Here is a 26,611-nt window from a genome sequence, read left to right on the forward strand (position 1 = left end):
CTTACGGCAGGTGGAAGAGAAATCCACAAAGAACACTGGGAAGCCACCATTCATTCTCCTGTCTTTTTAAATCCCCTCACCACACAATGTTCTTGTCCTGACAAAAAACATTCTGAGAAGATGATTTCCCTCCTCTGTTTCTGAAACATGCCCTGACTTTCTCTCTGCGTCCAATCTCATTTTCCTTCCATCCTCTCTCCACAATGCAACTCAAACCAAGCTCTTCCTTTTTTTTTTCTTTTTTTTTTTTTTTTTAGATTTTATTTATCTGAAAGAGAGAAAGAGAGAGAGAGAGAGAGAGAGAGCACACGCACGCACACCAGCACAAGCAGTGGGGAGGGGCAGAGGGAGAGGGAGAAGCAGACTCCCTGCCTAGCAGGGAGCCCAACATGGGACCTGATCCCAGCACCCTGGGATCATAACCTGAGCCGAAGGCAGAGGCTTAACCAACTGAGCTACCAAGGCGCCCCAGAACCAAGCTCTTCCTAAACCCCAATGCTCTCCACACCATCTCTTTCTTCGTGAACACTCGTCCACGGATCCCTCTGGCCAAGGATAAAGCAGAGGCCACGCTATGGCTTCAAATGACTTGGTTCCTACTTACTTCACTTTTGCTCATCACACCCAGCTTATTCTCTGATTGCAAAGGTTTAAAGCAGTGGTTCTCAGACTACTTCCCCTGGACTAGCAGCATCAGCATTACCTGTGAACTTACTAGAAATGCACACCTAGCCCAGACCAACTAAACTGGAGTAAACTCTGGGGGTGGGTCAGCCATCTGAGTTTTAACCAGCCTTCTGGGTCACTCTGAAGCACACCAAAGTTTGAGCATCATTGGTTTAAAGCACGAATGAAAGATAAATTATTATTTGAAGAACTCCGATGGAGAAAATCAAAAAGTACTATACAGCACAGCAGTTAAAAGCACACACTCTGGGGTCACCGTGCCAGGGTGCAAATTTCTGCTCTGCTTCCTCCTAGCTTTGTAATCACAGAACAGTTGCTTAGACTGCCTCAGCAGAGCGGGACACTTAACAGCACAGGTCCCACAGCAAGCCTGCTTGGATCTAAATCCTGGCTCTACCTGCTATCAGCCATGTGACCTTGACGAGCAAGTCACTTACTTTCTCTGAGCCTCAGGTGTCTCATTTACGAAAGTACAAATAACAGTACCTACTTCATACAGTTGCCGTGAAGATGAAATATTATATATATAGTCATATATATTATCTAAACAAGTATATATATTTATGCATTGTGCTCAGAACTGTACCTGATACACAGTAAGTACTGAGTATTATTTATTCTCATTATGTTATTAATTTCATATATTTTGGAGATTAAAAAAATCAACTAATGACCACAGCAAGTGAATAAAATTCATCTATTCTGGTAAGGAAAAACTTTCTTTAGAAAGTTTCCTCACCTTTTGTTTTCTAAGGTAAATGAGTTTGTTTGGTTTCTATCCAGTACACCATTTATACCTCTCTGAGTTTATTTCCTTCCAATGAAATAGTACTTAACTGGAAGCAATAACTTCCTCTAAAGAGTCAGGGGGGCTCTGCCTTGAGGGGTCACTGACTTCAGATTAATGCCCCCCTCCTTTTTTTAAGCAAAGAACTTACAAGAAAGAAAAGGAATTTACTGAACAGTATCCCTATGACAGGGAAAATATTTCTGGGAATTATTCTAAATACACATCCAGTGTTAACGTAGCTAGAAACTCTCCGTATAAAAGAGCTATTAAGTTACCTATCTGCAGTCACTGAGAAGGAAACTGAGAGTACCATGATACACCAATTTGGGTAGTAGGACTTTCCACCTCTCTGCTCACTCCTGGGAGGTCATACTGTGTCCCCTGACCAGAAAATGCATGCGTGGCCACAGCACGTTCAGTGCAGGGCACATTCGACTGAACATAAACAAGTGTAACAAACCCGTGTTTTCTGAAGACACAATAAATGGATCTAAGTAACGTGAACTTATGCAGTGATATATTATCCAAGGGTCTCAAAGTGTTTCACCTCATTATTAGAATGTGAAAGAAAATATGAGAGAAAAAAAATGTACTGGGGTAAGTTACAAAACCAAAGTCAAAATACAGCTCGTTCCTGAGAGTTCGATATTTCTTAGAACCATAAAGATAATATACCCGTTGAGCCTGGCTTAGAAATTACTTTAGTCATCAAATATGTACTGGAGGTTTCTGGAATACTTCTGTCTCTAATAGAGCTATATGTGAATCTGGTATACAGAAGTCTTTATCTGTGATTCTCTTGATGTCTCTAGGTTTTAAAAATCAGTTTCCTGTGCAAAATTCAGTTTCCTGTGCAAAATCAAGTTAAGGCAACATAAAAATATTTTCGTAAAAAAAACAACAACAGAAAGAATGAGCATTTAATACTATGGGGGGGAGTTATGATTTTTATTTGCATGTGTTTACTGCATGTTACACAGTGTTCTTTGTTTTGTTTTGTTTTCCCTGGAACACTGAACTTCAACTATGAGGTGAGCTGAAGGAACTTTGGCAGAATCTCTTTTCATAGCTGTCTACTTTAAAATGGAGGTCACTGATGACAACGAACATTCAATCAACTGTGGATTTCCTCAATGTAAGAAATCTTACTTTGGAGGGAAAATAAAGGTTAATAAATTAAGATTACTCAATTTTTAAAAGGCATCAATGTGTTCTGGCAAGTCAAGCTGAATATAGCTCACATTTCTGATTTAATGCTACCTAATCTCAATTACACAGAACAGGAAGGTAACGAAGTCGTATCTTATAACTGAAAACCCACAATGGCAACAAAAATTGCCATCCTCTAATATATTTAGAAAAGCGCACGGGATGCTTCATTTACAACAAAGTATAGTAAGTAATAATACACTAGCCTTCCTGGATTGCCTGGAAAAAAGAAAATACTGATTCCTCAGAATAAGACTTGCCTCAAGATCCTCCAAAGTAAGACAAAATGTATTCGACCATAAATGTAGGATATGAATAAAACACAGCTTCTCCCTACTGTATCTGTCAGTATTAACCACGCAGGTGCTGGTTAGGATTCTGGACTTGCAGGACCCCTCAAAGTAAATCATCAGAACGTTTACCTGTATCGTCCTCTGAATGCCATCAACGTTGACAGACAATAACGGTGAAGCCAGGTTCCACGTGCTGGTCACATTTAGTTTCGACCCATCAACTTCCACCTGTTGTGACACCAAAGAAGACTGTTACCATGAAGAAAGACAGAAAACTGATCTCAAGTTCATTGCTGCATACAAAGCAGCAGCCATTTTAAACAGATGGCTCCCAAACAACCTGTCATGTTTACTGCTCCCGCCATGAAAGACAGGGTCCAACAAGAGTCTTCTTAGCCATCTCTGGGGAGAGGTGAAGGACCTGGGCACAGCTGCCTCTGGGTACTGAGGTTTCAAGTGATTTCCAGCAAGTAACAAACAGCCTTCTAACTCTAAACCTATCTGGACATGCTACATTTACTGCAATTAGACAAGTAATGCATATAAATTTCAGTGACATTTTGCAACCCACACATCAGGGCTTGCATATAATATCCTCTCCAAGGACCAAGAAAGAACTTTTTCTGTGTTCATTTTAATGAAGGATTATGCATTGTTATCTTAATTAAACAGAAGCTTTAATTAGGCAAAATTCTTTGGTGTCGAATATTAAAAGTCCATTTGAACTTTGCAAAAGTTCTGTCACATTTTTGTCAATCATAAATGACTAATTTCATCAAGTCATCATTTATGAAGATGCAAAAAAAAAAACCCATAATCTTTTAAAACAGATACTTGTAAGAGAAAAATTCTAATTTCCAAGTAAATAATGTAAAAGTAACTGAAAGAAAACAAGCAAAGCTAAATTAAAATAAAGAGTATTGTTAGCGCTTGCTTCCTTTTCACTCACTGTTTCCCCAACTCTTCTATAGGAGAACTAAGAAAAAAATAACAGTATTATTTTAACTCTACAGTAAACAACCTAACAAAGGGATATTTGAGTTTGTTCAAGGTTCAAAATAAACCGGTAGCAAAGTCAAAACACTTGATCCCTAACAACTCCTTTACTCTCTCTTAATTCTCTAATACAATACTTACTAAAATAAAAGACATACAGATGTTACCATTTAGAAGATTAAGTATGTCCATATACATCTATACAGACTTCACGTATATGTATTTCCACAATGGTGTGGTCATACAGTCTAGAAGCTAAGATATGCTACTGGCTATGTAACAAAATATCAGTGGGACGTACATGATACGCTCGCTTGTGTTTCCTGGTTCAGTGGCCTCTGTGTCCATAGAGCACAGTTCAATAAGTAGGAGGAAGGAACAATGGCTTGGGTCTCACCTGACACTGCTGTTCTACTCAGTCAGAGCTGCTCACTAAACTGGAGCATTTAACCTTCTAAACCTTAGTTGCCAAACTAAAATCTACCAAAAATATCTACCCAAAAGGGAGCTGTAAGATTAAAGAAGTTAGCATATAAAAGTATCTACCAATATTCCTGTCATGGTAGGTCCTAAATATTTTCTCCCTTCTCCTGTCCCCAATCCTTAATGAGTTTTAACAATAAGGTGAGATAATCATACTATCTCGTAAATTATTTACTATTAAAACACTAGATGATAAAGATCTGTGAAGCAGCAATAACACATTTTAAAATTATTTAGCAAATTAAATATCACCTTATGTAATAAAAGATTTCCAAAAGAAGCTCCCAATAGATAGAATGCTACAAATATTAAGTGCTAAAAATACCTTTTAAAACTGAGAAAAATATTTGCTTTGACATGGCTTCTAAATTTAAAAGGTTAAAAAAGGTCAATGTTCAATTATAAAAGTTTTATTAATAAGAAAGTTAAAGGCTGTAAGGAAATATTTTTAATGATAAGCATTTAAAATTTGTATTTGATACTAATTTTAAATCAGCAGGGGTAACAGAATGAAACTTTTATCATCATCTTTAGGGCTTATGAGGGGGAACTGAGAAAAGAACCGAATTTACTCAAATCCTGTAGAGGAGAAACCAATTTACCACAGCCTAAAGAAAACTATCTTCATGAATGTTGAAACAAAATGCGACATCCCATATAAGAGAATATCATTTGGTAATAAAAAGGAATGAAATGCTGATACATGTTACTTACATGGATGAAGCCTGAAAACATGCCAACTACATACTTCCATTTATAATAAAACGTTCAGAAGAGAAATATCCATACAGATTAGTGGCTGCCTTGGGCTGGGGGTGTGGGGATGGATGGAAGGATTGAGGGGTGACAGCTATGGCGTATGGGTTTTCTTATTTGGCACAATGAAAATGTTCTAAAAGTGACTGTGGTGACGGTTGCACAGCTCTGGGAATATACTACAAGCCACTGAACTGTACAATTTAAATGAATAAACTGTATGGGTATGTGAATTATATCTCAATAAAGTTGTTAAAAAATAAGTAACAAATGAAAACAGAGGGGTGGTTTTACTTTTTCAAAAATCAGAAGCAGTATTTCATGAGAAATTAAAGATCTAAAATGTATAATACACACACACACACACACACACACACACACACACACACACATCATGTTCATGAATTAGGAGAGTTTTAGTATTATTAAGATATAAGGTCTCTCCCAAACTGATCTATATATTCAATGTAATTCTGAGCAATATCCCAGGAGTCTTTTTTTTTTTTTGGTAGCAGACTCTAAAATACATAGTAAAACAAAGCATATAGAACAATAAAGATAATTTTGAAAACTTAACAAATTTGGAGAACTCATGTCACTTGACTTTAAGACTTCCCATTAAGCTACATGAATCAAGATACTGGTGTAAGAATAGACATAGTCATTAATAGAACAAAATGAGAGTTCAGAGACCCATGGATTTTCAAAAAAAGTGCCAAGACATTAAATGGGGAAAGCACAGTTTGTGAATAGTACTAAAACAATTAAACATCCGTATTCAAACAAATAAATCCTGACCTCTATCTCACAACATTTAAAAAAAAAAAAAAAAAAACTCAAAACAATGAAAACTAAATGTAAAGCCTAAAACTAAAAAACTCCTAGAAGAAAACATAAGAGAAAACCTTTACGACCTTGGTCCAGGCAAAGATTCCTCAGGACATAAGTACAAATCTTATAAGAAAAAATAGATGAATTAGACTTCACCAAAATTATAAATTTCTGTTTGAAAGACACTGTTAAGAAAAGGAAAAATGAGCCACATGTTGGGAGAAAATATTTGCAAAACACATATCTGATAAAGGACTTGAATCCAAAATCTACAAAGAATTGTCTTCTATAAGTCAATAAGAAAACCAACTGAATTTCTTTAAAAATGGGCAAAAGATTTGACCAGATACTTCATCAAGGAAGAGAGATGGATAACAAGCACATCACTGAGTGGTCATTAGGAAAAAACAAAATTATAACAAAATATAACTACCCACCCACTAGAAAGGCTCAAATGAAAAGAAGTGATAATACTAAGAGCTGGCAAACATGTGGAGCCTTTACACATTGCAGGTATGGAATGGAGACTAGTAGATCTGCTTTAGAAAACCCCAGAGAAGTGAAGAGTTATGTACAGAGAGTGTTCACGAATGTTCACAGAAGCTTGTTTATGATAGCAGAATACATACACAGAAAGTTTACATTAACCTCAAACTGGAAAAACCCAAAAAATCCAATGAACCAATAATAATGGACAAATATGGTATATATCCACACAACAGAAATGAGCAATAACCAGCTCAAAAGCTTTATGCTAAGTGAAAGAAGGCTGACACAAAAGGGTATATAGAACGTGAGTATGATTCCATCGATAGAACATTCTGGAAAAGGCAGAAATCAGGTCAGCAGTTGCTAGGGGCTACGGGTATAAGGATAAGCTTGACTAGGAAAGGGCTTGAGGGAACTCTATGAGGTGATGGAAATGTTCTAAATCTTGATTTTGGTGGTGATTATATGATTATACAGATTTGTCAAAATTCAATCAAACCATACATTTAAAGAGTAATTTTTTTTATTAATTATACCTCAATAAATCTGACTTTTAATAACAAAAACAGGGGTGCGTGGATGGCTCAGTCAGTTAAGTGTCCAACTTGATTTTGGCTCAGGTCGTGATCTCAGGGTCTTGAGATCAAGCCCCATGTTGGGCTCTGCACTCAGCGGGGAGTCTGCTTGAGATTTTATCTCTCCCTCTCCCTCTGCTCCTCCCCCTTGCTTGCTTTCTCTCAAATAAAAAAAAAAAAAATCCTTAATAAAATAAAATTATTTTAAAAATAAAAATAGAGGGAGCAAAGTCTACCTCTTCAAAAACTGAAAACTGTATTTTTGAACTACCTTTATGTTCCCTTACTGATAAATTAATTTCTCTCCCTGCATCCTCTGCTATTGGATGAGTGGATATGAACGTTAATTTGGGAAGAAAGACAGAAGGAAAGTTCCATCTAGACAGAAACATGGGGGGAAAAGTCCTTTTCAAGTCCTGTCGATTACATGTAGGAAAGACAGAGAGGGAAGATGAAGATATCAGAAATCAGAGATCAGAGATCTCCCCATTTCCTTTTGTGTGGATCCTTGGGAAAACAGGTAGCGGGATAGAAATGGAGAGAGATGTGTGAAATCATTCTGACAGGTATCGGGTACCCTAAAAATATCTATGCTGGAGGTTTACTTCTGGAACATAGTCTAGGAGAGGCTGTAGGCTTCGTGTCATGGCATTCCTAAATGTGTATGACCAAAAGCACAGCACTGATGGAGGAAGAAGTGGATAGATGACCCAAGCACATCATGTTAGGAATCCAGAAGTTTTTACCTATCTTAATGAGAGGACAAAGTCTAGGTCAGGATAAAGACAACACAGTACAGGGGACTCCATGACTACAGGCAAACAGCAACCAGGACTATGGGTAGCAGAGGCCTCTTCTGTAACAAAGAGGATGAATCTTCACCTGACAGTTATGGGTCCAGGTCCTTACATTAGAGCCTTGTAAAGACACTGTGGGTCTGAGTTCTCTTCCCCACCTCTATAGTTACAAGGTGAGTTCAACCACATACCTAAAGGCCCCTTTTACCTGCATCCAAACTCCACACCACTGTGGTAGCTGGACTGAGGGAAAGAAACCCGAAACACCATGGTATCTGAAAGACACTGCTTAAACCAAAGTGTTGGGGCGCCTGGGTGGCTAGGATGGTTAAGCATCTGCCTTCGGCTCAGGTCATGATCCCAGGGTCCTGGGATCAAGTCCTGCATTGGGCTCCCTGCTCAGAGGGGAGCCTGCTTCTCCCTCTCCCTCTACTATTCCCCCTGCTTATGCACTCTCGCTCTGCCAAATAAATAAACAAAATTTTTTTTAAAAATTCTTAGAAAAAGAAAAACAAAAAACCAAAGTGCTTCCTCCCCCTCACCCCTTACTAAAGGCTTGTGAGGAAGACTATGTGACAGACATACAGAAACTATATTTCCTCATACACCTGGGAAGTAATGAGCATAATTTTGCAACGTCACTATATAACTGAAGCAAGGAAGTTATCAGAGCTCCTAATCATAAACTATGAAGCATATCAGCAAATTTTAAAAGAGGGAAAAGAACATGCTGAAAACCATCACCTGCCTTCTCAGGCCTCAAGCTGTAAAGAGATTTCACCAAGAAACATAATTCAGGACAGCAGATGCAATGATTCTATTGATGCTTTCGTGAGATGAGTAAAATCTAGATGTAAGTATAGGCCAGTAGGAGCGGCAGGGAATTTGAACATTTTAATCCCATAGAAAGATAGGAGCAGACTGAACTGAAGAATTCATGTTACTCTGCCATATATATTGTTTACACATAATTCTTCAGCCAAGCGGGGCTGAAGCAGTAGATGCGGAGTGGAGGTGGCAGTTCACTATTACAGCACTAAGAACCCGACATAAAGAACCACCCTATCTTATCCATGCCAATAACTAATAGAAAGTGAAATCTAGGACAATGGAACTGTCAGATTTGATGAGAGGGTATTAGAGCAAAAGGCCTAATGAGGAAAAGCTACGGGCTGCCCATGCTTATACACAACCAAGCACCCTACTGCACACAATGATCAGAAAATAACCGATACTGGATCTTCGCATACAATTTGCAAAACACATTTTTATCAAGAGAAAAAGGTAAATTAAGAGTATTATAACACAAGAAGAACTACTTGAAGAAACACAGGAAGAGTTCAGATAAATAATTCTGCAAAGTCTCAAAGACAACCATAGGAAACATGACTCCTCTTCTAAAAAATGAGCTCAAAGAAGAAAAACAAAGGTTCAAAGAAGAGATCATACAACAACAGAAGGAAATGAAAATCAAGCTGGTAGAACTCAGGAAAAAAATGAAGAGAAACATAACTTTATAAAGATAAAAGCCATCTTAAGAAGCAACCAAAAATAGAATCAATGAGACTACAAAGAAAGAAAAGGACATGGAAAAATCATATAAAACAAAACAGAAAAGACTAGCAATATAAAAATTTATAGAGAAGACAACAGATATGGAGGAGGGAGAAGTGGATCCAAAGAATATACAAACGACTTTTTCAAAAAGGCTTATAAAGAAAAAATAAATGTACCTTCAAAGATATGATAGGGTAAAACTTCTCAAAATAAAACCTTGAATTTGTAGAATGATGTTGTTTATGGAACTTTAAGAATAAAGACGGTTTTATGTGAATATTTTGGCAAAGATAAGAAATCAGGCAAAAGCAAGGAAAAACCTCAGGTCAGCCTAATTTCTCAAGGGCAAAACTGATACATAAGACCATAGAGCAATGTGATCTAAGTACTAAAAAGGAAAATGTTGCCCCCCAATTTTATACCCAGCCAAGATGTCCTTAAAGTATATTGTATAAACATATCTTGTAGCATATAAGAGAACTTAGCACCCCTTATTTAAAAAGGAGGCATCTCGGGGCGCCTGGGTAGCGCAGTCGTTAAGCGTCTGCCTTCGGCTCAGGGCGTGATCCCGGCGTTCCGGGATCGAGTCCCACATCGGGCTCGTCCACTGGGAGCCTGCTTCTTCCTCTCCCACTCCCCCTGCTTGTGTTCCCTCTCTCGCTGGCTGCCTCTCTGTCAAATAAATAAATAAAATCTTTAAAAAATAAATAAATAAATAAATAAAATAAAAAGGAGGCATCTCTATATATACCAATATGAAACCATACCCAAGATGTTACAGAAGAGCATATACAGTATGTTATCATTTGTTAAGGGGAAAAAAAAAACCCTGTGTTTTTTAAATGTATAGAATACCTCTAGATAAATATGTAAGAGGAGCAGAGGGGCTGAGGGACAGGGATAGAAGGAGGGCTTGCCTTTTACTGCAAATCTATTCACTTTTTAAATTTTATTCTGTATATGTATGTTATATATTCAAAACTTTAAAGGTGAGGAGAAGTGTAAGGGCCTATTTTCCTCTCTCATGGTAGCATGAAGTCAATAATTACTTTATACCTTTCACAACAGGCACACAATACATTATAGCTTCCCTTCTAAAACTTCGTTTTGGTTAACACACCAATACTCATTTCAATTTCTCTGGTCATAGATTTATTGATTTCATCTCCACTACCCAATTTTACAATGTATTTTGGACAACTGCTCTGTATCAACTCTTCCTTATCTAAAAATAAGGGCCTTGAATGAGCAATGCTAAAGATCTCTTCTAGGCTAAAATTCTATGGTTTTATGGTTCCAAAGCCCTTTTATTCAAGATCCACTTAGACAGTTAATTCCTGACATGGCAAATTCCAATATTAGAAAGGGATTTTGGTTTGCTCAAGCACCTCTGTTTGGGTAGGAAATTTTTAAGATCTTTCCTTTGACAAGCAATAAAAGCTAACAAATTAAGTCAAATTCAGTGTGGGGATTAAAGAAAAAATAGACCAAGAGTAAAATGACAAATGACATAAATAAAATTTCATACCTTTCAAGGCAGACAATATTGTGGAAATGTTCTAAGCACTATGAAAACACTAGAATATTTTACATTATTTTAAAACTCTATTTAAAAAACAACCCAAAGACACAACATCTCTGTTTAGAAACACTAAACAAGACATAAAGATTTCATGCCTTTAGTTCAAATAGACCTAGGACTCAAGTGCACCAAATTTATATTAATCATCATATTGATCCTGACCCACACTCTTGGCAGAGCACGTCCTCTTTTCTTTACCAAAATTGAAGCCACGAGACATAAGTCCTTTTACTTTTGGGCATCAGTGAACCTTCTCTCCTTTACTGATATCTTACACACCGGCCATTTCCCCTCTGCCTCATGCACGTACAGAACCCCCATATTTTCACAGATGGGCACCTGACCCACTATGCCCTCCAACCACCAAACTGCTTCTTTCCTTCTTTTCTCTGACAGGCTCTAGAACAAGTGTTCTGTGCCTATTTTCCTACCATGTAACTTTTCCCATAACCTTCTACAATCTGGCTGCTAAAACTGTACTCTGAAAGGTTACAAATCTTTTCTAGCAATTGTATACTCTCTTCTTAATTCTCATTACTCTTTGTTCTCAGCAGGAAGGAAGACCTCTTGGGAAGAGGTGATATTTAAGCTAAGACCTGAAGAGTGAGTAGAAATCAGTTGGTAGTGATGGGTAGGTGGGAATATCCAGAGGGAATATCCCAGAGGCAATCTCGTGTTAAAAAAAAAAAAGAAAAAAAAAAATCCCGGAGGCGAGAAAGAGCTTATCTCATATGAAACCAGCGTGCAGGGCACAGAAAACAAAGGTGAGCACGGCACATGGGAGAGGCGGAGCGATGAGAAGCACTAAAGGATTCCAACTGGAGATTGCCATCATCAACTCAGGCGATGTGAACTTCAAAGAACAAGGGTTTTCCAAGAGGGAGGGGAACATGGTCTAGAATGGCACTAGAGGAAACAACAGGCTCACTTCCCATCTCAAAGGTGCATGTGTTATGGGAGGAAAACTACCACCAGGTTTCTGTGAAGGCCAGTAAGTGGCAGAACATTCAGAGAAAATGTCTGAGAATACAAGGCAGTTTGTTGATGACAAAGCAAGAGACACAGAGGCCATAGTGGAAAGGGTGGAGAGGAAGTGGAAAGATTGTGTGGAAGAGCATGGATTACTGGGGAGCCCCACTTCCCTCCACCTTTACCATAAGCACCCCACCTGCACCTGCTACTTCCTCTCATCTGGACTACCACAATAGACTAATCTTCCACGTCTACTTTTCTGGAACTCCACTTGGCTCTCCTCACTATAGACAGCATAGTTTTTGCTAAACAAACCTGATGATTCAGAAAATGAGAGGTAAAGGGGGAAAAATGAGTGTGAGAATGACCAAATAAAGGTCCTGCCTGCCTTTGGAAAGTACAAACTCCAAAAAAGATGTGTAATACCGCAATCTTCAGTGTGAGAACATCCTATGTCTCAGCATTCTATAATCATTTAAAGATTACATTCTATTTAAAGTATTGACATTTTAAGTTCAAATTAAACAGAGCAAGGCTATGGTGAATAGAATTCATGCAATCCATCTTAACACGCACTACTTTCTGCAAAGTTTCCCCAACCTAAAGAGGATGACTTCAGTTAAGTTGTTCATAAGAATGTTTATGATGTTTAAAACAACACTTCAAAAACATGATTTCTTTCCTATTTCAAGAAAGCATTTTCTCATATTTAACAATCTACTAGTAACTTTGGACTCCATTAAAAGCATTTAACTGCATTTGTGGTACAAATAATGTTGATGTGGAATATTTTCCGTGAGTTGTTTGGAACATTCAATTTTCCTATCTACGTAATCATAAGGGAAAAAGAAAGTACACACCCAAATTAATTTGACATTTGAGAGAGATTACTTACATCCTTTACCATTAAAAAACAAAAAAAGCACTTCCTCAGAGGTACCTCATGACAGTTAAAATATTATAACTTCTATTGCAGTAAGCACCTGCTAAATAAGTTTTTTCAACAGTAGGAATGTAAAACTTACAAAACAAAGTATTTGCCAAAAAGCTTTTCCAAAAATAATAAAAATTTGGGAAGATACAGTCTGTAAAAAAGTGTTTCTGATTCACCATACAATTCTTTTTTGTTATTCACAAATTCTTTTTTGTCATCAAATGTTAAGATTAGCATTGTGCAGAATTAGATCTAAGATAAAAATCAAGGTGCTCATTCCACTACTTAAAAAAGACTTTGATCATATATTTCGCTTCTATTTCTGAAAACAATATAAGGGTAAAAAAGATTTGTTGATCAAGCTATAACTAATTTCCAGAAAGGAATAACTAGCCTGCCCATTAGACTTGCATAGCATATCTTAAAAATTATCAGTCTGCACAAAATGTGGAAAAAGACCTGCAGTTTTCTGATTTGACTATTAGGCTGGAAAGGATCCTACAAAAACATACTCCAACCTAACCCTCTCCTCCTCCTATTACACATATAACGAAATTAAAGAACCATATAAATTATGGAAGCAACAGAAGCAATTATCATGCAATTCTCAGAGTATTCCACTGAAATCCATACGTCAAAAGCAAAAGTAACACATGTAATCTAAATACTAAGGTACCATGCTTGTCTGTAGCAGACACTCATTACTTATTTGTACCCTGAAAGAAGACTATTCTGGAGATAAAGATGCTTATTGATTCTTTTTGGTTCTTATCTCTTAGTTACTGCTGACAAAAATATGATTATTCAATTGTGTATAACATCGATAGGTATATCCAATACTCCCTAACAACAAAGGAATCTGTAGACCATACAGTTAAATACATGGGGATACTACCACCATCTACCATCATTATAGTTCACTGGCTTCTACATACACTGCCACTGGATATGTGAAACACATAACTTTCCTAAAATTTAGATCTAATAACTTTCCTAAGTTACTTGGTTTGACGTTAGTATCTCGGTAAAACACAACAAAAATAACTCAAACATTTTTATTCAATTATAATAATGATTCCTAACATTCTAACATATAAACTACAGGACCACCTTAATATAGATCTTAAAATGACACAGAAAGGGTAGGTTTTCTTTATCCTGCTCCTCTATTTACTAAAATATTTTCTTATTTCAAAATATAGTCATGATATCTCTACTGCCCTTCCAGGGAGAAATGAGATGCTCGTTTTCTGAAAACAAAAGGAGACAACCATTTTTCATAAGTTTCTTCTTTACCACTATCACCTTGGAAACAGTCTTTTATTTCTCTCCCAAACAGATACGTAACAATGACAAAAACATTAAAAGGGATTAGACACAATGATGGTGAAGATCTGTTAATCTGTCACAAAAGATTATATTAAATATGCATGTGTTATAAATGTAATTAAATGTATCTCAAAGGACGTGAATTACAAAAACAAATTTAGGTACTGGTTTACAATCAGCCAGGTTGACTAGTTTCTCTTTAATTATCGCCTCATTAATTGATCAGTAACAACCATAATTTCAGTTGTATGGTTTTTTTTTAAAAATCTTACATTATTTTGCCCACACTTTAATTATAGTAGTAGTTTCTTTTGGATCAGTGTGATAAGGTCATTCTCTGCAGATAATACTGTAAATTATATCACAGCTTAATGAATAACTGTAGGTAGACGCGTTTAACATAAGGAGCAAGCAAACCTGCCTTTACTTCTCCTACCAAATCTACTAAATCATGGTGGAATCTTGCATTTTCTCTGTAGTTTTGTCAACAGTCTGCCTGCCTGTAGTTGAACCTCAGGTTTACAAGCTGCCTAACTGTTCATGTCCCCGTGTCCTCACACATTAAATCTGTGCTCACAGAGTGGTTACGAGGAACAAAGTCAAGCACTGAGAACAGTACCAGGTACGTAATAAGCCCTCAGCAAATGCTGGCTGTACGTGGAAGTTCAATATAGTGTTACTATGTCGTGCCCCCACAATAATGATTATTCTGGATCTATTTTTCAACAAGCCTACTTTTGCTTGTTCTTCCATTAATACCTTCTCCATTTTTATCCTTTTAATTTTGTCTGATTTCTACTAGTATCTCTTTTGCTTTTCTTGTGTATTTCGCTAACACAGATGCCCCCCACAATGAAATCCCAGGACCTTAGCTGCTGGTTCACTCACACTAGACCTAAGTGGGCTACACTACTTTCACAGTAACGTTCTAAGTCCTCCTTCCTCCTACATTCCCATACACTGCAACCGAGATGTGCCATTTCCTAATCCTACCTCCTTTATTTGATCTACGAATTCATTGAGATAGAAAACCTAATTCATTTGAGATAGAAAGCTGAGCCTGGGTGGCTCAGTTGGTTAAGCAGCTGCCTGTGGTTCAGGTCATGATCCCGGAGTCCCAGGATGGAGCCGGCATTGAGCCTCCCTGCTCAGTGGGGAGTCTGCTTCTCCCTCTGTCTCTCACCCTGCTCTTACACTCTCTCTCTCAAATAAATATATAAAATCTTAAAAAAAACCCAAAACCTAACTTTTATTTATACATTTGTTTATTTATTTGGTAGCTGGAAAGCTACCAAAGCTAAGTTTTTAAGTTAAATATCACACCGTAAAGCAGACAAAACCAAAACGACTTGCTTTCTTACAGTCTTAATGTATGTTATTCAGATAAGTTGCTTTTATCTTAGATTGTTGACCACTGACAATATAGTTGTAATTCAAAACTCTCCAGGACAGCTTTTTGTAAGATTAACAAAGTAACTTTTAAATAAAAGTATTTTTATTTGCAATGACATGGATGGAACTAGAGATAATTATGCAAAGTGAAATCAGTCAGAGAAAGGCAAATACCATATGATTTCACTCATATGTGGAATTTAAGAAATAAAACAAGATGGATATAGGGGAAGGGAAGGAAAAATAAAATAAGATAAAAACAGGGAGGCAAACCACTAGAGATTCTTAACTATAGAGAACAAACTGAGGGGTGCTGGAGGGGAGGTGGGTGGGGGGATGGAGTAATTAGGTGATGGGCATTAAGGAGGGCACTTGATGTAATGAGCACTGGGTGTTATATGCAACTGATGAATCATTAAATTCTACCCCTGAAACTAATAATATACTTTATGTTAACTAAATTGAATTTAAATAAAAAAAATTTTTTTAAACTGTAAAGTGTTGATAATACTTGTATTTAAAAATCCTCATGTGCTTAGAGTAGCAGATTAAAGTTATTCCAAATATATATATAATATATATTATAAGCCCTTTTAGGATACAAAATTTACACGGGATCTAGTATATCAGAGATGAACACCCCATCCCCCACCCCAATACACACACACACACACACACACACACACACACACTTAACATAGCTCATTTACAGAAAGAAACAAAGAATTTCAAAACAATTAAAAATGCCACTTAAAATTCTGTCCCATTTCTAGGTTTCACTTTCATGTCCACACAAATAAAATTATCTATTCAAATTGTTAGATAAATCCTTTTCATTCTGTTGACTGAGAACAAAGTAGGACCATTCTATTATTTCTAAAACTGTGCTCCCAAACTGAAAGGAGAAGAAAACTGGCACTCTTCCAAGAGCCTTGAACAGGAGCATGGCTAATGTAATATACCAGTTTGGGTAGCAGATACCAGGAATAATACACCTATCATGGCCAAAGAGAAAGCTAACAAGAAAAGGGAAAAGTGGACACTGACCAGGAATAGCACAAGAAATTAATGAGCAAACTGCATTCATTCTTGAAAACCTCCAGAGATACAAACTGAAACAGAAATAGTGAAATCTTCATATTTTCATTTCTTAGAAAGCTCTAAAAAAATCTGAAATATTTCAAGCAATGATACTTTGAAATAAGGATCAACTCAAATCAATTCTCAGGACAGATCAGAAAGGTGGAAAAACAGCAACAGTCTGAAAAATCTTGGTTTCTCTACCTTTTACTAGCCAAGGATCGACATTTCAAACACCTTCTAAAAAGTTTACTCTTACCTGATCATAATAAATCTCAAGGGGACTTGGATCAACAGCAGAGTACAAAATTTACATAAACTACTCATCTATGTAATAACCGGTAGACAGAAGGAAGGGTGACAGTCACTGTTTGCAGCACTGAACTTTCCAGCAAAAGCCTCGAGCAAGCATCCCTCCCTAGACATCCCTTTGCAAAAGGGCCCTTTGAACCAAAGAAGACTCGACTTTATTTTTAACACAGGTTATTCTAAATTATTTGGGGGTGGGGAGTGGACCAAAAACACACAGAAATACCTACATGACCAAACATAAGCTAAACAATACAGTCATGCCCTCTCTTAACTAAAGAAAAATACTTTATGGAAAATATTTCTACAGAAGAAAAACACATCATTACCTCTAGTGCAAAAAAAGCTAAGATCAATCATTACAGAAAACCTAAAATTGTTAACCCTTCTGTGAGGGGCCATAGTCAGAACAGGCATAAAGATCAGCCCAGTGACGAAAAATTCCACCCGGACAGTCTTCCTTTCAAATAAGAAACGGTCTTTAGAAAGCTCCTATTAAAATCCACACTGCCTAGAAATTAACTCATTTGCACACGAGCACACAGATTAGTTCACTAGGTAATGCAATTCTCACTTTAGAGTCATTTTTGATAAAAGGAACTAGGAAAATTTTTAAAAACCAGGTAGCAGGAAGGAACTGGCGAGTACAGAAGACCTTACAAAAGTAGAGCGTGAGGAGACGAACGCATTAAAGAAACAAAACAACAACCCTTCTGTTATGGAAAATTTCAAACAAGTACATAAACAGCAAGAATAGCTTCTTAATAACCCCCACAGTTCCAGCACCCCAGTTCAAAACTTGTCCACTTAAAGCCAATCTTGTCTCACCTATATCCCCACTGATTCCCCCAAATGCTTCATGACTATTTAGAAGCAAATCCCAGATTTCTTGTTCCTTCATCCATAAATTCAATGAATATTTTTTCTTAAATTGAGCCTAAAGTACTATGACACGCACCAAGCTTTTGACAACAAATCAATCAAAAAATTAATTTAATATTTAGTAACAATAGTTAGCTATCTCCTTTTTCTTCCACACATACACTCTGGTTTCTTTGAGCCTGAGGGGAGGGGGAGGGGGAGCAGGAGGTGGAGAGCAAGCAGTGGAGCAGGCAGCTGTAAAAGGTTACCTGAAAAATAATCAGTAATCACACACGCTGCATATTGTGCTTTCTATAATTTCTATTCATTGAAGGATGAGGTCAGAATGAAGTGTTCCTGTTAGTCTGGGTCACAAAAGTAATTCAAGATGAATATAAAAATGCTTATTATCATTCAAGTTCTCTAAACCCATTCAACCATTCAGCCCTTTGCTTTCTGATAAGACTGCCAACAACTATGCCAATTAGTGTCAATTGCGATGTTAGATTTTGTAGCATCCGCACCTGCCTACCAGTTAGCTTAGTGGGCAGAAAGAAGTGACCAATGGTTACAAGTTTCAGCAACACTAAACTGTTTCTTCCTTCACACCGGCAAGTCTACAAATTCACCAATTGGCTTATTTTTTTTTAATGTATTTTGCAGATCTGTTTCTATAGAGGATTTCTTATATTTTTGGAAGGAGAGCAGGTTTAGCCATTATAAACTATAACAGTAACAATTTTTTAAAAACCTGAAGTTTCATAACTAGGGAGAATCTATAATAAATTTAGTGGATTATATATTTACTTCAAAGTTACACAAATGCTAAATTTATGCATTTCATTTAAACACATGGTTATTAAAAAAAACCCTACTCATATCTTGAATGAAAGGCTTGTCAGTTTAGAACAAGATTTTCAATTCAAATTTGTCTTTTAGAATTTGTCAAATATTAAAGCATGTATAAAAGAGCAAAGTGTAATTAACATGGAAGAAATCATGAACATCTGGAATCTGATATTAATTATATATCATCATATTAATTGAAGTGTACACTTCATCTATCCTTTTTAATTTTTAAATAATTGTTCATAATTAAAACACACGCAATACTTCTGAAATATCCAGAACAAAATATAATCGTTATTTTATTCTCAGATCAAAATGCTTCACTTTGGTTTGTTATAATTAATAACAGTATTTTTTCAAATTTCACAATTGAAGCAAACTGCATATAGCTGATGAAAGCTACTGGAAGTAATATAGTGGTTAAAGACAAAATGCATTACTAAAGAGAAATAAAAATTGCATGTCAATATCTAAAGTATGGGAGATGTATATAGTATAGCACATTCTATCTAGTGTCATTACTTAAATTGCTACTTTTCCTCAACAATCTATTCTCCAGCTCTAGCAAGTAGAATAAATGGTAATTTTACCTGCCAAATTTGGCACAAAAAGGGACAAGCAACTTCATTAACAAAACAATGCTTTCAATATGATTTTTTTTTCCTTCTTCCACCCAGTGCTAGATAGTAGAACAATTCAAATCAAGAAATCTAAGCAATTACCTCCTCTTGTTGGAAGTTTTACATGGTTGAATAAGCAAATGATACACACAGAATGCTAGCAAGAATATCCTCCCCCCGTAAGTCAGTATATGCCTTGTATTGCGGCTTAATTCCAAGCTAGTATGCTATACTCAACAAAAAGGAAACACCTCCCCATTGAGGTAAAATGCTCAAGGTGTGGTGCAGTGTGGTGTGGTATGGATATATGATCATTTAAAACCCAGTGGAACAGATTAAACCTAGAAGACCTGATTTAGGTTAAATTTTTGGTTAAAACATCCATTAATGCATCCATTAATGGATGGGAACATCCAAGCAGGAGTGTGGACTTCAACAGAACAGACCTTTCCTCAATCTTTGATAAACTAATGGAATACCACATCCACTGCCAGCAATCTTGCCAATCACTACCAGCTCTCACACTTCCTTGGTGTTTTAAGAGCTGGCCATAAACCAAATCACAAATTCTTCTAAACTCTATTTCAAATCTGATCATAAAAACAATAAGCAACAGCTCTTCTACTAATCACGCTGAACCAGTATGATGAAAGAGATACATTTAAGCTAGTTCTCAAGTAACCATCACCAGATTTTAAAAGCTAAACCTAAGCACTTTTTTGTCCAATGGGGTAAATTTGGTAGCTACACGCAAATTTTGGCTACGGTTATTTACAACAGAGCATTGTGCGATGTTTAATCTCCAGCTGGTTTCCTTACTCTTGTTCCATATGACAATCATGCATCACATATCCAAACACAATCAGCGGTTTTTATAAAAAGTCAAGGAACAAAATGGGGTAACAGCAATATATAACCATCATCACGCTAGCATTATGAATACAGCTAAGAGCAAAGATATCCATGCAGAGCCATGCTCAAAGTCATTTGCACTAAATTTTAAAATTTCAAACAATATCTACTTTGGAGAGGGGGGATTCAAACACTGAGTTAGAAACAAAAGGCATGGTTTGTTTTATAATTTCCCTCGTAGAAGTAAAATACCTTAAAAAAAAAAAAAAAAAAAAAAAAAAACAACGGAATCAGAAGAGAATGGTAGGAATGCCCAGATTATGAATGCCCCTTGGTTTTCTTCATAGCTGTCTAACTTCTGTCACTTGTTCACAAAAATTAGACTAAATAAAAGGGAACACACACTCAGTGCCTAATATCAATCAGATAATTTAATAAACACTAAAGTCACTGATTTCTCAGAGCAATCCTACAATGGAGAGGTTTCTAATCACATTTTATAGATGACAAATCTGAGGCTCAGAAAAGTTAAAATAATTGCTCAAGGCTTCAAAAGTAGCAAAGTAGCATATCCAAACACAGGATGATCTGATTACACCTCAACTGAGCCAATTTAGGTATTTGTAGATAAACTCATTTTGTTGACAATCCAACAGCAAGGGTCTTTTTTTTTTTTTTTTTTTTTTGCAAAAAATGGTCACTATAACAACTGGTATGGTAATTCCATGATGCCTGGAGTTCTTAACAGACATCAGCAGAGTCCATGGAGAAGAAAAAGGCTCTACGTGGAGAAGGTACAGATACCCCCAAAGAGCCTGAACCCCTCAGCCTTGCACCTTAACAACATAGGCATGCCCTTTGGGGCCGGGGCGGGTGGGTGGGACCTGCAGGCTTCATGGGCTTTCAAACCACAACAGGGTCCTGAAGGAGGGTGGGGACCTGAGCCACTGGCTCATGAGCCTCACTTGACAAAACGTCCCCAAGATGAATCACCAGGAAGTGAGGGATCACCCCTGTAACTACTCTCCAGGTATTCTGTTCTAGCCTCAAAAAGAGCTTCATAAAATAAATGACTAATACAATCCTAACCAAAAATATGAGAATCTTAGAATATTAATCCATATTAACAAGTCTTGCCAATGTGTGTGTATATATCTTTTTGTCTTATTTTTATAGCTTTTCATTTTTATAGAATTTCTCATATAATGGAAAACACCTGCTTGCAACGTAAAAGTTACTTTCGATTCTTTTAAAAAATACATTGTCTATATTTTGGGGGGGGGGATGGTTTCTTGAGGGCCTACTATATGACAGCCACTGTACTTGAAACTTTACATACTTTTATCACATTTGATTTTTACAAAACCCTGGAGAACATTAACCTTATGCTATACATTAGAAAAGGAAAGCTTGGAAAAGAGAAGTCACTTTGACTGATTTCACAGCCAGCAGTTCCAGGACTGGTACACAAACTGAAGCCCATCCGACATGGCCTTCAGGTTTTCCTGAGTCTCAGAGCCTATCTCAGCATTGGCTGAGAAAGACTTCGTGACTCTTCCAAGGTTACATAACTGCTAAGTGACTTATTAGGAGGTTTATCTGTCTTCAAAAACTGTTGTTTTAAATACAATGTTACATTATTAATCCTCCACCACCCACTTACCTAGCCCCAAACTAAACCTGTTAGTGAATGCTGACAGTTCATTTTTGTACTGAAGATCATGGAGGAAGAAAATGATTGCCTATGTTCCTCTATATCCAGTGTGACTGATTTTTCTTTCTTTCTTTTTTTCTTCTGATGTTTCTTTTTATATAAAAGATGGCCTAGTCTGCAGAAGAGAAAACGTGATGACTGTAACATGGTACTTATTAACTTCAAATGTTACAAATAGGATTCCCTAACAAGTTGTCTTGCAAATTGATATAAAAGAAAATTCCCAATGTTCTGTCTTTGTATTTGACAGTTTATATTTTTACCAAGATTTTTAGAACATTTGCAGGAAATACAGACTGTGAAACCATGTAGCACTGTACTAAAGGCAGAACCCTTAAAAGAACACTTTAAATAAATCATCTCGATAAAAATTTTAAACATTAAACTTACTAAATTTAATGAAATATTCCTGATCCACATGTCCATAAATCTAACACTAGGATTTCCCCCCAAATAGTGACAAGTCACCAAATGTGTAATAAAGGACACAGAGATCAATTCCCAACAATATGTTGGCCCTTTCAATGAAGTCCCTTTCTGACTTACGCCAGCATAGCTCAAAATTTTTTTTTAAAAAAACTGTTTATAAAAGCCTTTTTCAATCTTTTTTTTTTTTTCATATCTTCGACAGTGATACATCTCTGATCATTAGTGTTAGAATCTGGCATTTATGTACAGCTAGGTCTGGTAAATAACACGGGAAAGAACAGTTATGGCAAAGAAACTAGGCAGAAATACAAGCCTGAGATCTACAGACTCTTGGATGGAATACTGAAACAAGACACCAAAAGAATTTGTAGCATATACTGCTACATACTTTTCAGTGTGATCTGCTGTGGGACAATTTTAAGTATGAATAGTCTAAATTAATTTTGTCTTTCCATAAAAAGAAAAAAGTAGTAAGTTAAAGAGTATTTTTGTAGGAATTTTTTTTTTAACAAATCAAGATGTTATAGCAAAAAAAACTTTTACAGATGCAAGCCTGTGCCCCTGAGGGAACAGACCAAAACCCCCTGAAGCATTTCATCCTAAATACAATGAATGACCAGGATTCTGGGAGGGATCACAAACCCCTGAAATGTAATTAGAATTGTGGGCACAGAAGAGAAAAGCCGCCCTGATGATGAAGCATGCTAGACCTTAGACACACTAGCTGAAAAAAGAGAAGAAAGAGCATTATTTTCAGGGTAAATCCAAGTCGCCATTCTAATGAAATGTACAGATTTAGGGATAATTTTTTTACAGACCCCAAACATACCTAGTAGGAAACTATTTTTTAAATATATAACTTTACTATGGACAATATGTTTTGATCCTCTCAGCATATTTATCGAAAACATATCATGAGCCATGCAGTGTAGGGAGAGTAAATCAAAACACAGTGACTATCTGAATTATGACAACCCTTACTAGTTGATTTGCTCTGTGTTTGTGGTTCATGTTATAAGCTTCTAAAACAACTGCCCTATTAACATATTCAGTTACCGGTTCTCACCTTATGCTGGCATTCCAATTTCAGGCTTAAAGAATTATTCTACAAGTTTATGCCATCATTTTGGTTCACGCCTCCCATAAGCAAAATATGCAAACACACAGCTGCTCAAATAGTCTGACAGAGCAAGATCTATTCCACAGATCTCGGACTTCCACCAATAACCAGCACTGATACAAAGGGAACCTCGGTGAAGAAAGCTATGTTTTCTTAATAATAACAGTTGTATAAACAGAAGGTCTTCTCAGTTAAAGGGAAACCAACATCAAACAGCAGTAAAACATAGAACCCTAAAGCCCTCTTTCTTTGAAGAAGCCCGTTTGAAGCGAGGTGTTTCTAGTTATGGGTGAATGAAATGAGAATTCAGTTGCAACCAGCGGACACCCAGTCCCAGGAAGGGCTAATTAAATCCATCTGAGAGGTGCATCTAAAACTGCCTCCCACATTTCAAAGGCGGGCACTAGTCTGCCTTCTGCACAGACATCAAAACCCTCAGTCACAAATGACGCACATCGAGACTCCACGACAATGTTATTTTTAGGGACTACAAAGCTCCATAAAAGAAATGTTACGAGTTTACATGATTTCTGAAAAATCAGAGTTAAGGCAGAACAGTTTTTACTTCTATCTGAAATTGGTTTCTGGCCTCCAACTTTATTTTTGTACATCTTTCACAAGCCCTCAAAAACAGAGAAGATACATCAATATTTCAAGTGTTTCAGATATTTGTTGGCTGGAAGTAGTTAAAAAGTTAATTAAAAAATTAGCCATGGCTGCAGAGTTAACTTTTTTTCCTGGAGAGTACTACTCTGGAGTAGTTTAATTAAAGCCACCAGAAGGAGCTCAGAAGTTTAAAAACTTGTTGATTTGACAAAAATATTCCATTTAACAGCCATTATTTGGACTATACAGTGGTAAAAGAAAGTTATATTCAGATTAGGAATATTATCCCAACAGAATAAAGTAGTCTTAGTGTCTATCCTACCAAGCCTTTTTAACTTTCTGTACTTGGTTATGGTGGGCTCATATAATCATATTAAACAATCACATCTTTTTCTTAGGGAACACTATTAGATGTGAGGGTAGGCAACAAGCTCTCTAAATAGAAGAAATTCAATACTTCAACTTCTTAACACTGTCCTCACAGTTGCTAAACTTGAGTTTCTTTCTCACTATAGAGAAAGCAATAAAAAGACAAGGACTAGCCATTAGGGGACCCGGAGCTTCTGGCTTTGCTCACCTAATAACTGTGGGTGAGGCACTTGGTCTTCCAGGCTTAATATGTACTCTACTGTTAAACAAGGAGCTGTCTAGGGGAATCAAATACTTATAACTTCTGGAAAACAGTATGGAGGCTCCTGGAAAAGTAAAAGCAGAACTACCGTAAGACCCAACAACTCCACTTCTAGGTATTTATCTGAAGAAAATGAAAACACTAACTCAAAAAGCTATCTGTACTTCCATGTTCATTATAGCATTATTCACAATAACCAAGATATGGAAACAACCTAAGTGTCCATCAATGGGTGCATGGATAAAGAAAATGTGGAGCACGTGCACATGCTTACACACGCATGTGTATGCACATACACACACAGAGGAATATTATTCAGCCACTAAAAAAAGAATCTTGCCATTTGCGATGACATGGATGGACCTTGATGCATTATGCTAAGTGAAATAAATCAGAGAAAGGCAAATACCATAGGATCGCACTTATATGTGGAATCTTACAAACAAAGCAAAACAAGACAAAATACCACATACACAAACTCACAGATACAAAGAATGGACTGCTGCCAGAGGTAGGTGAAATGGGAGAAGGGGGTCAAAAGGTAAACACTTCCAGTTATAAAATAAATAGGCCATACAGATATAATGTACAGCACAGTGACTATTAATACTGTATCATATGTTTCAAGTTTCACAAGAAAAAAAATTGTAACTATGTATAATGGATGTTAACTGGATTTACTGTACATACATTAGTATATACAAAAATTGAAACATTATGTTACATACCAGAAACTAATGTCAATGATATCTCAATTAAAAAGAGTAATTAAAACAAAAAAAATTACATACTCAATCTAGAATTATTAAGTTAGGCAGTGAAGGTAAGCAGAGGGAAAAGAATAGTTTTGTCCACAGGAATAGGGGGAAAGACAGCACACAGTGAGCCCAGCAGAGCAGAGCTAGCCTGCAGAGCAGTGTGGCCCTCTATGCCAGCCTGAGGGAAATCAGCTAATGCCATGCCTTGATTTACTGCATCTCAGTCCAGAGGCACTAAGCAATGCTAGTTTATTACCAAGTATGAGTAATCACAATAAATACCATGTAAGATGGTTTCTCAAAAAACTGTAAAAAATTTTGTGAAATATTATGTAGTTGCTTTAGACTATTTTTTATCTCTGAAATCTCAGTTGGAGATAGGATCTTTAAGACTAGCATTTCAGAAAAACCAAGAAATTCTCATAACTTCTAAAATTCTGTGATTTTTTTTCCTTCAACATGAACTCATGAAAACACTAAACAGATTGTTTAGAATCCTACTTACAGCTGTTCACATGCTAATGCCCCACTTCTGCGCTACCTTTTTTGCCCCAAGAAAATTTGGGGCATATCATGACAGTTTAGCAAATTAAGTCCAACAGAAAGATTTCAATTCAAAGGACATTACATAGCAGAGAATAAATTTCTGGAAATAAATACACACTGCTATATTACTGCAAGAGAAAAATTATTAAAGAAAAAAAGTTTTTTCTAAATACTGACATTATTATCTAATTTAAAATATTGCCTGGAATTGTATACTCAAAAATTTGCATTCAGTAATAGCTATTACCCACAAATGGAGCTGATCCTAACACTAAAAAATGTCAATTACCCAAACTCTTAACTAGAGAGAACCCACTGGGGGTCACCAGACGGGAGGTGGGTAGGGGGATGGGTGAAACAGGTTATGGGGATCCAGGAATGCACCTGTCAAGTGATGAGCACTGAGAGTTGTATGGAAGTGTTGAATCACTAAATTCTACACCTGCAACTAATATTACACTGTACATTAACTGGAATGTAAATAAAAACTTGAAAAAAACATCAGTTACAGGGGAAGTATACATTTAATTCATACGGGTACCAATGATAGCGCTGGAAACATTA

General features: G+C 36.6%; 2 protein-coding genes across 11 annotated transcripts in view; one reads left to right on the forward strand and one right to left on the reverse strand.

Moving 5' to 3' along the window:
* Positions 1-26,611, forward strand: part of GGACT (gamma-glutamylamine cyclotransferase) — a 184,341-nt gene that overhangs the window by 141,397 nt on the left and 16,333 nt on the right. The window lies entirely within an intron of this gene.
* The window catches only part of PCCA (propionyl-CoA carboxylase subunit alpha), a 391,229-nt gene that overhangs the window by 92,150 nt on the left and 272,468 nt on the right, over positions 1-26,611 (reverse strand). For all 9 annotated transcript variants that reach the window (XM_026493544.4, XM_057307315.1, XM_057307311.1 and 6 more), the window contains one exon: positions 3,109-3,207. In XM_026493544.4, coding sequence (XP_026349329.1) covers positions 3,109-3,207 — 99 coding nt within the window. The remainder of the gene's footprint in view (positions 1-3,108; positions 3,208-26,611) is intronic.

This window comes from Ursus arctos, unplaced genomic scaffold (assembly GCF_023065955.2).
Source record: "Ursus arctos isolate Adak ecotype North America unplaced genomic scaffold, UrsArc2.0 scaffold_10, whole genome shotgun sequence".
Classification (NCBI taxonomy): Eukaryota; Metazoa; Chordata; class Mammalia; order Carnivora; family Ursidae; genus Ursus; species Ursus arctos.